The sequence below is a fragment of the Solanum verrucosum genome, unplaced genomic scaffold (genome assembly GCF_900185275.1).
Source record: "Solanum verrucosum unplaced genomic scaffold, falcon-dt-bn FXZP01000165.1, whole genome shotgun sequence".
NCBI lineage: Eukaryota > Viridiplantae > Streptophyta > Magnoliopsida > Solanales > Solanaceae > Solanum > Solanum verrucosum.
In genome coordinates this window covers 1,176,053-1,185,679 of record NW_026020340.1, presented here as the reverse complement: position 1 = coordinate 1,185,679, position 9,627 = coordinate 1,176,053, and the positions used below count along the sequence as shown (strand labels likewise).

At 29.6% G+C, this 9,627-nt stretch overlaps 1 protein-coding gene across 1 annotated transcript; it reads right to left on the bottom strand.

Moving 5' to 3' along the window:
- Positions 1-458: 458 nt before the first annotated feature.
- Positions 459-7,696, bottom strand: LOC125837025 (probable pectate lyase 13). Its single transcript, XM_049516161.1, has 5 exons — positions 7,396-7,696; positions 5,977-6,691; positions 5,112-5,303; positions 4,071-4,279; positions 459-702 (listed from the first exon to the last, which is right to left on the bottom strand). Exons 1-5 carry the CDS (start codon positions 7,524-7,526, stop codon positions 477-479), a joined length of 1,473 nt encoding a protein of 490 aa, XP_049372118.1. The 5' UTR covers positions 7,527-7,696; the 3' UTR covers positions 459-476.
- Positions 7,697-9,627: the final 1,931 nt, after the last annotated feature.

Below are 9,627 nucleotides of genomic sequence, written 5' to 3'. Positions count from 1 at the left end.
ATGTAAGCACGGTGACAATGGACTTCTCAAAAAGCCAGCTTTTTTTGGTGGATACTTCTCGTTCTTATTTAGACTACTTCATTTCGTAAGCAGATTCTATTTCTACTTTACTTTCTTTACTATCCACCATTTCTCTATTTTTATAGCTTCTTTTTAAGTTTTTAAGTAAGAATAGGTGACAATAATATATCTAGATCATATTGTTGAGTGATGGATTGAGATTTAAATTTTAAACTATTTTTAAAAATAGAACACCATTATTCTTTTTAAATAAATTGGAACAAGACATAAAAAAAAAGTGAAACCTAAGAGTGTGACACAATATCTAACAACCCATAAATTCCTCTCTTTCACATTCCTATCAATCAATTATTATATACAAAGAAAAATTGGGACCCTTGAGATTATCAAGTTGCAATATATTTTCTTATATCTTTTGATTCTTTCTTGAATAAATATAACAATATAAGTAAATGCTATAGTAAGATTAAAAATAATTGGTTGGTGTACAAAAATAAAATAATTAAAAGAGATAATAAGATAGTATAATAAGTGGTTGATGATAATTTTTGTGGTGCGCCGCTCCCAAACATCATTCCAAAAAAGTCACCATCATCGCCGGCGCCAGTGGACCCGCCACCACCGCTCCCGCTAGCTCCGGTGGTGGTCCCTCCTCCATATGATATACTAATACTTTTATCCCTGTTTTTTTTTTTAAAATAATAAAATATATTATTAGAGATTGAATCCTAATATTTTCGATATGAAATATATATAGATGTGAAAGAATGAGTTACTAATGAGTAATGATATAACATATATACATATAAATGAATTTAAGATTGGACCATTTTGTATCTATTAATAAAAATTATTATAACAAATACATCGTTTGAAAACTTTGTATATGTGCGTGTGTTATTGCTAAAATTTGTCTGGCCAATCCTAAGGATCAAATGCACCCTTCGAAATTCACAGATAATAACGTCTCTTCATTTTTCATGAGTTTCTCGTATATAATAAAGTATCTCTAGTTCTTTTCTACAATTATTTAGATTTTTTAATCAAATTTTCCAATCTCTTCTGAGGTCGAATCATTATTTCTTCTCCACCTAAATACCGTGCTTAATTTGCATGATGCAAGATTCAAATATGTGACCTAAATCACGAGTCTCTCGATCATTGCCACTTGAACTAAGCTCCACCAATTTAAGAATAAATTCATAATTTCAAAAGCACAATATCTTTCGTATTAAATATTGAATAAATTTAAATTTTCAATTCCCCCACCCCTTTACTTTTTATTTTCTAATACCGTTCAATAATTTTGTTATACAAAGAGACTAAGAGAGACATATACCTAAAATGATGGCTTTTTTTTTTAAAAAAAAATTGCAATAAAAACTATAATAGTTTGTTGGAGAAAAACATGTGGGCAAATAGTAGATGTCCCATTATGGGTCTAATTTTTCTTGATAATGACACATTTAAAATTTATTTCAAGAAATATGAGAGGGTGAGTAATTTTTTGTTTATTCTTTTTTTTTTTTTGGTTTTTGTTTATTCAAATATATTAATTAAACGATTCTAATAGGTTAGAGAACGGAAAAGGTCTTTTTGATATGCCATTTTCTAAGAGTCTAATACATCCAAAAAAAGAAGGGGAAATTGTTTATTTACAAAAGAACATATTTATTTATATTGGTGCAAGTACAACAACAACATTCCTAACCTAATTTCATAAGTGAGGTTCGAAAAAAATAACGTACACAGATTTTATCAGCATTTGACTATAGATTTTGAATCAAATTTTAAAAAATTGTCTTAAAAAATATGTTTTCACATAGATTTTGCATGATACTTTAAAAAGTTGTCTTTAAAAAAAGTTCAAGTTTCAAAAATTGGTCCAGATCAACTTTTGGGACTTCCACAAATAAAATTTCACGATCAACACAACTTTAAATTTTAAAAATCATAACTTCAAAAATTAATGTTTATAGTTTTAAACATTAAAATCTATCACTAAACGAGAATTTTATCCCTTTCTTTATGAGGTAAAGAGACTGTTTTCAACGTACACAACGCAAGAGGTGTGAGTCTAACATGTACTAGTACTTGCATTTTTTCCACTAAATCTTTAATACCAAATTGAGCAACTAGGCCATATGGGCCCTACCTTTATCTTTAGTCCAATAGGCCCAATTAATATCAAGTGTGGGGTCCAAATTCTTTAATAAAAAAGTGCATTTTGGGCCCACTTTTTTGCATGGGCTGGAATGCATGAACCCAAAGAATCTAACTTCATATCTCTCACACACTCTTATTAAATAACCTCACCTGACCTAATCTTCCCTTTTTGCCCTTCACTAAATTTAATTATAATTATTAGTACTATACTATATAGATAGATACATATATAAAATATAAAGATTCTAGACTTGACCTCTTTATGTTGTTAGAAATTTGTTAGTATAATAGTGATTAATGACGTGATTGAGAATTATGAGATTTTAAGTTGAAGTAAAAATACTAAATAATTTTCATATCATCTGTCTAAGTCAAGATAGACAAAGTTACCAATGGGACATACTAAACACCTATAAATTTAATTGAGTTGAATGAAAATTGATTCGAAAACCACAATTAAAACGAACAAAAGAAAAATACTAGATTCATAACACTTTATTTATGTAAGGTTTGGTGACGTTAAAAGTGACTAGGTCCACGAGTTGATCAAATACAAGAAAAAATGGACCCCTTTCTTGAGCAGTGACATCTCCATCACCTTTTAAATTCTCAAATATTATGCATAATATAATATTACTAAAGGTAACTTTACTTATCAATAAATTATAATAGAGAGATAAATATTATAATTCTTAATAAAAGGTTTTCACAAGTTCAAGTCTTTTGAATGGAGTTTTCTTTTTTTTAACTAGAGATCTCATTTATATCTACTAAATAAAGATACTTAATATAAACTTCTTTATGTGATTTCAGATTTAATCGATTTCAATATGAGATAACTGAATACTAAATAGAAAAAATAAAGTAACGTTACTTAAATCTATGTGGACTCGACTATAGAAAAAGACAATTCAAAGAGTACATAAGGCTCTATTAAGATTCTCAATGTACGTATTCTCACGTGGATCCACGTATCATATATATCTTTCTACTTATTCTAACCTTTCTACTATCATATATATCTTTCTACTTATTTTAACCTTTCTACTAAACTAAAATAAATAAAATATACTTTCTCCGTTTCGATTTGTTTTTCAAAATTAATTTAACATGAATTTTTTTTAAAAAAAGAACTTTCAAAACTTTGTAATATAAACTAACATACGTAAAATGTATCAAAATATTTTAATCCTATGATCTAACATTGCATGTAAAAAGTTAAACCTAAAAAATTGTCAAAAGAAGAAACGCTTATTTTTTAAACGGATGAAAGAAAAAAGTAAAGCAAAAAAATTGAAACGGAGATAGTATATTCTTTAGCCTTTAACGAATCCACACTATCTTCTATTCGATCAACACCCTCACTGCGAAATAAGAAAGAAACAAGAAAATGTATTTTTCGAGATTTAAAAAATATAGTAAACAAAAAATTAAAACAAGAAATAGTGGGTTCCTTAATTTTATTCCACTATCGTCACACAATCATATAATCTAGTGATATTATTCCCTTTGGTCTTAGGTCTGCACAATAATAAAATACGTTAAGTGTCTAAATTTTATTTTCTTAATACAAAATTTAGATATTTAAAAAATTTGTCGATGTTAGATTTGTTCAGAGAATCACGATAAGATATCAGACAACTTTATCCTCTATAACTTAAACAAATAAGAAAAAATTACCTACCGTATTTTTTAGTGTTTACTTATATTAAGTCATAATCTCCTCTAATTTTTTTCATCTATTTCATTAACCGTTAGACCATTTAGTCTATTTTTTTCATGTAATTTCCAATTATCAAGTTTTAAGTATTTTAAAATTAAGAAATTATTTAGACACTAGGGGTAAAAATGTCAATATATTAGAAATGTTGGGTTGTGTGTACCTTGGGGCACCAAAAACACCGGCATTAAGTGTAAGTTGATCAATAATAGCAGCGGATTTGGGCTCCACGCTCGAGGCTTTCGCGTATTGGTTGCCAAGTCCTTCTTCACCTGATGGCACAAAAAATGCTCCATTTACCATTACGTCTCCATCTGTTCTCCAGTTCCACCCACTCCATTCCCCCTCGTCTGTCTCCACGCGCTTTGTCACCTATTAAACAGACGAAACATTCTTGTTAACAATATTTAAATCAAGTACTTACAACTAATTATGGTTAATTTTTTGCAATTTGCAAAACATTCTTGTTAAAATTAACTAAAAAGGAACTATATTATGTCTTGTGGTAACGATTCCTCTGACATTATGACTTTTATTGAAATAATGTTGTTCATGGATTGAATTTTGTTTGACTATTTACGATTTTATTGTGTGTGGTCGAGGTAGAAATAGACAACCAAATATTAAGGGAGTGTTCGACAATGATTATATTTTTTTACGTTTTTCAAAGTTAAACTTCAGAAAACTCGTTTGTGGCCATGAGAAGAAGATTTTATCACTCCTTTAGAGTCCAAATTACTCGCAAAAAGTCAAAAACAATTTCAACTTGTATTCGTTGTCAACCACAACGACAATTTTCAAATATCATTATAAATATTTTTTAAAAAAAATTCATAATAAAACATGGCTGAACGCCTCGGAATTTTTGAATGATGAGAGTATGAGGGTGTTTTTCTTATATAGGAATTTGGGAAATTGAAACTATGGTCCCTACAAACAATGTCAATATTTTCCCCAATAAACCATGCAGTAAAACAAAAAAGCATATGTTCTAGGGGAGGTCTTTTCTCAAGTTGAAAAAAAAGATATGAATGTGACATTTAAGCTTTATATAAAAAAATTTAAAAAAGAAAAAGATAAGCCCTATATAATTTGCGTGCATTTTGAATAATTTTATGAAATATCTATTCTTTTATAAATATATATATCGGATAACTCTGTCCAGTAAAATTTAAACAAACGAAAAAAAAAGAGTGAAAAATACCTCTTTTGCATTTGCATCGAGTGGGGCAGTATATCGGTTGCCTTGACTATTAATAGTAGGATTAGCACTTCCTCCAATTGCATACATTTGCCATTCAGTAAAATCATTATTGACAACATGTATATATCCTCTTCTACATCTTGGCATTCTTTGTACTAGCCCTACTCCAAAATGATTGAATGCTATTGTCACCTATTTTATTCACAAAATTACACATTAAAACCCGAAAATTTAATATGAGGACAAAAAACTATATTATATGAAATATCTTAATTTTATTCTAAGCTATAGAGCTCCAATATGAACCCTAATTGAAGTATAAAGAATGGTAAATTCAAATCATAGTCAAAAGCATATGGATAAATAAATTCAAAGGTGAGTAAAAAGTACGAATTTCGACTGTAATTGTCTTAAAAAAATCATTTTGATATGTATAAGCTACTTCTTCTGTTTGAAAAAAAATGACTAAATTTAATATATAGAGTTTAAGAAAAAATAAAGAAGATTTTTCAATTTTATGATCAGAAAGTAAATATACCAAACTTAAACATGTCAGGTGGAAAACTGAAATTAAAGTGTTGTAAAAAAAAAAAAAAAGAGGTCAGAAGATAGGTCATTCTTTTTGAAAGTTTAGAACCGAAATAACTCACAATCACTAAAATCCAGCATGGTTAAACTTCAAATTCTTAATTTGTCTTTAGATAAATCCGAACCTTTTTCCAGAAGTAATTTTGACACGTGAAGTTCACTCATTTTATTTTGAAACTTCATTACAAGAACATTATGAAGGTTCCGACATGCATCAATCGATATTTTTTTGAAAAGTTTGAACAACATTTACGGAGGTATTGAAAATTCATCTAACCTGCATTCCAGCATCAGGCAAGTACTTATCATCATGTCCCAGCAGCATCACTTCATCATGGTGACTGAAATAGCTATTAGAGATCGTTATACCAGTGGACCCCATAATAGCATCAATTAAGCCATCAGTACAATGCGATAAAGCACAATGATCAATCCATATATTCCGTGACGCAAATATCGAGATCCCGTCGCCGTCCGATCTACCCCGGTGGCCGACGTGCGTCGGCGTCGACCGTATATTAGTATTCCCCGACGGTAAACAATTGTAAATATGAATATTGTGTATAATCACATTGCTAATATACTGTAACGTTATACATCCGTTACCGGTGATGTGAACTTTCGCTCCCCGGCCGTCGATTGTTTTGTAACTGTTAACGATGAGTTCGTGTTTCAATTTTATGAACATATCGCCGGAGAAGATGATCCAGAGTGGTTCTTCCTGGATTACGGCGTACCGGAGTGTTCCCGGAGTTGGATTTACGGTGTCGAGATCGGAGGAATCGGAAACGACGTAGTATTTGCCGTTTTTACCTCCTATTGCGTTCTGGCCGAAGCCGATGGCGCAATCGGCTAAGCGCTGCCGGTTTTTCGACCAATTTGGATCGCAGCGCCAGCAATCGTCTATTGGATTTCCGGTTTCACATTGGGTAGTTATGGCATTCATGGTGGTGTTCCATAGTTGCCTCCTCGAAATCGATTCGTTCACCTTCCTGTAAACAAAGAAAAAATATATATTTAGCATATAATTGTACTAGCACTAACACATCGGATTTCATCAGAACAGTCAAATTTAGTACTAGAATCGATATGAATATGTGACAATTTTGAGCTCAACCAACATATGCCGTGTGGGGAGCAAGATGAGTCATACATTTGGCGAGCGCTGGTGAAGAATGCAAGCAAAATTGGAGCTCGGGTATAGAGAAGCTGATATTTGTGGTGATTTTTAACCTTGAAGACATTGTAGCAGGGAAGAATCAAAACTCAAGATGGAGTTATCGTTAATGTGGTAAGTACTCTTTCATTCTTAATCAGAAATTTCGAATTCAAGTTCTGATTGTTGAGCTATCTTTGGTACACTATGTTTTACCTCCAATGTGAGACTTCCTGATACAAAGTCGGATTAGTTTGTCCTAAAACGGACATCGAACACCTCAAGAGAAACCAAAAGAAAAGCTCAAATTGGATTTTGTGGATTTTCTTGTAGAAAAACAGAGATAGTCAAACAACAATAATATATTCAGTGTAATTCAACCGTGAGGTCAATAAGATGTACTTAGACCTTACTTCTACCTATGTGGAGTAGAAAAGTTATTTCTGATAGACTCTCGATTCAAGTAAAGACACAAAGATGCTTATATGAGCAAAAAATACTAAGAATATGAAGTAATGTTAAGCATAAAGCTAGAATCACCTTTGTACTTCTTGAACCACAGCTTCAGGGTAAGGATGTTGATGAGGAAGTGTGAGATTAAAGGAAACTATAATTTGTGGGAAAAAAGAGATTAACAAACAAAACAAGAGAATGCATATAACAGAAAACATCTTTGTAAGTATCACAAAAATTGATTGAATGAGTTTATATATTCTTTGTATTTGTTGTTCTGTTTCTTGTGTAAAAGGAACTCTCTCAATGGAGGGAAGAGATTTCTTGCTCTTGAAATATTTTAGAAAACATAAATGTTTTATATATAACAATATAGTTGAGCACTAGTAACAAAAAAAATTATAATAATAGTGTTTTTGGACTTTGTAGTAGTATATTTTTGTGTGTATATGCAAAGCCAAAACCCAATACCCACACAAGGAAAGTTTAGTTTTTTTGTGTGTGAGAAAAGAGAGGAAGAAACCTCTTGTTGTTTTTCTCTCTTTTTGCCGCCTTCTTTTGCCACTTCCATAAATATGTCCTTTTTAATCGGCTCAGTGTATGAGTAAACATTTAAATTTATATGAAATTAAACAAGTAGGTAAATATGTTTTGCGTGACATAATGCATAGGATGTCGCGTAGGTCACAAAATTATCATATAGGATGTTACGTAGGATGAATGAATCTATTCGTTTAATTTTATATAAGTTTAAGTGTCTACGTGTGGACATTCAAAATTAGATGGTATAAATGTAAGTCAAGGTCAAGTTAAATGAAATGTTTATGTACTATGTCGAATTATTTTATATTATATAATATTCATATACTCTGTTCTTCTGTCTTAATTTAAGTGTCTTATTTTATATTTTAATCAATTTTAAAAAGAGAGTGGTTTTTTATATTTAGTAAAGCTTTTTAATTTCTATATTTTAAGTAACTAGTTTATATGAGAACTATACATATTTTTTATTTAAGAAATTTAAGACCATTAGATTAAAAGTTTTTATTTTTTACTTAAATTAAGATGAAAATAATTCATACTTGCACTGTCCTAATTCATATTGACATGATTCTTTGAGAGTCGTAATTTGACTCTCGATATTTAAACTATGTCATATAAATTGAGATCGAAAAAAATTAGAAAGTGGCGTATCCAAAAATGTATCAGCAGCTTCTTGTGGGGACAGAAGAGTTGGGATTTTTCTACTTAAGGGGCCGGAGATTCTTTTATTGAAAGGGAGAAAGATATTTATTTTTTTCTCTTTTATTTTTTCATAATATTATATGCTAGTTTATGGTATTATTATTATATTCTGCAAAATCTTTTTACTTTCCAGATCTGGTAAAACCTTTTTTAAAACACGTAATTATGGTTAAAAAGGTTGTGATTTGTGAATGTTAAGATTTGTCCTAAACTAAATTAACTATGTAACCTTTTTAAGATCATAATGCCCTACCAAAAATAAAAACAAACCATAATTGCAATAATAAGATAGTAGGTCTCTTCCATTATTTTTTTTGAAGAAAATTATTTTCTATTTTTTAATTATATTACCAAAAATGAAAACAAGCCTTAATGTTTGTGCATATATTTCTCAACCTTACACATAAATCGTTAGACGGTCATTTAATATTTGTAATTACTTTAAAATATTTAGATCATAATCTAATATTTTCTCATAATTTCTCAGTTAGTCAAAAAAATTCAATCAGTATGATCTAAATTTAATCGGTAAAATTTACACCAATAAAAATTTCAATCGGTAATAATTAAACCTGATAAAATCCATCTTAGCAACATGCTTGTTAGAAAAAATCATTAAAATTAACATCTGAAAAACATGAATAATGATTTTAAAATTGTGCACTATTTATTTCCTACAAACACTACAATTATCGATGTTTCCATTATGAATAAGCAAAACAAGTCAAGTTCCCAAACAAAGCAAACATCATGAAATTAAAAACCTTTGAATTCTTATAAATACTTTAATTGCAAATATATTATATGATGTTATTGAATTAGATAAGTTTTATATAAATATTTTTTGTTTGGCTAAATCAATCTAAAAAATACTCTTAACATGATGTGATATTAATTATTTTAGGCTATACTCGTATGATTTTTTCAAATGACCTATATTAGTCCCTACTGACGAGTGACAACTTTCCGAATCTGTTTTGAAAAATAACCTCTTCCAAATTTCACAATTAAAGCTCCATAACAATGTTATGAAATTTCAGATGTAGAATTTTGAATTGCAAATATATGATGTTA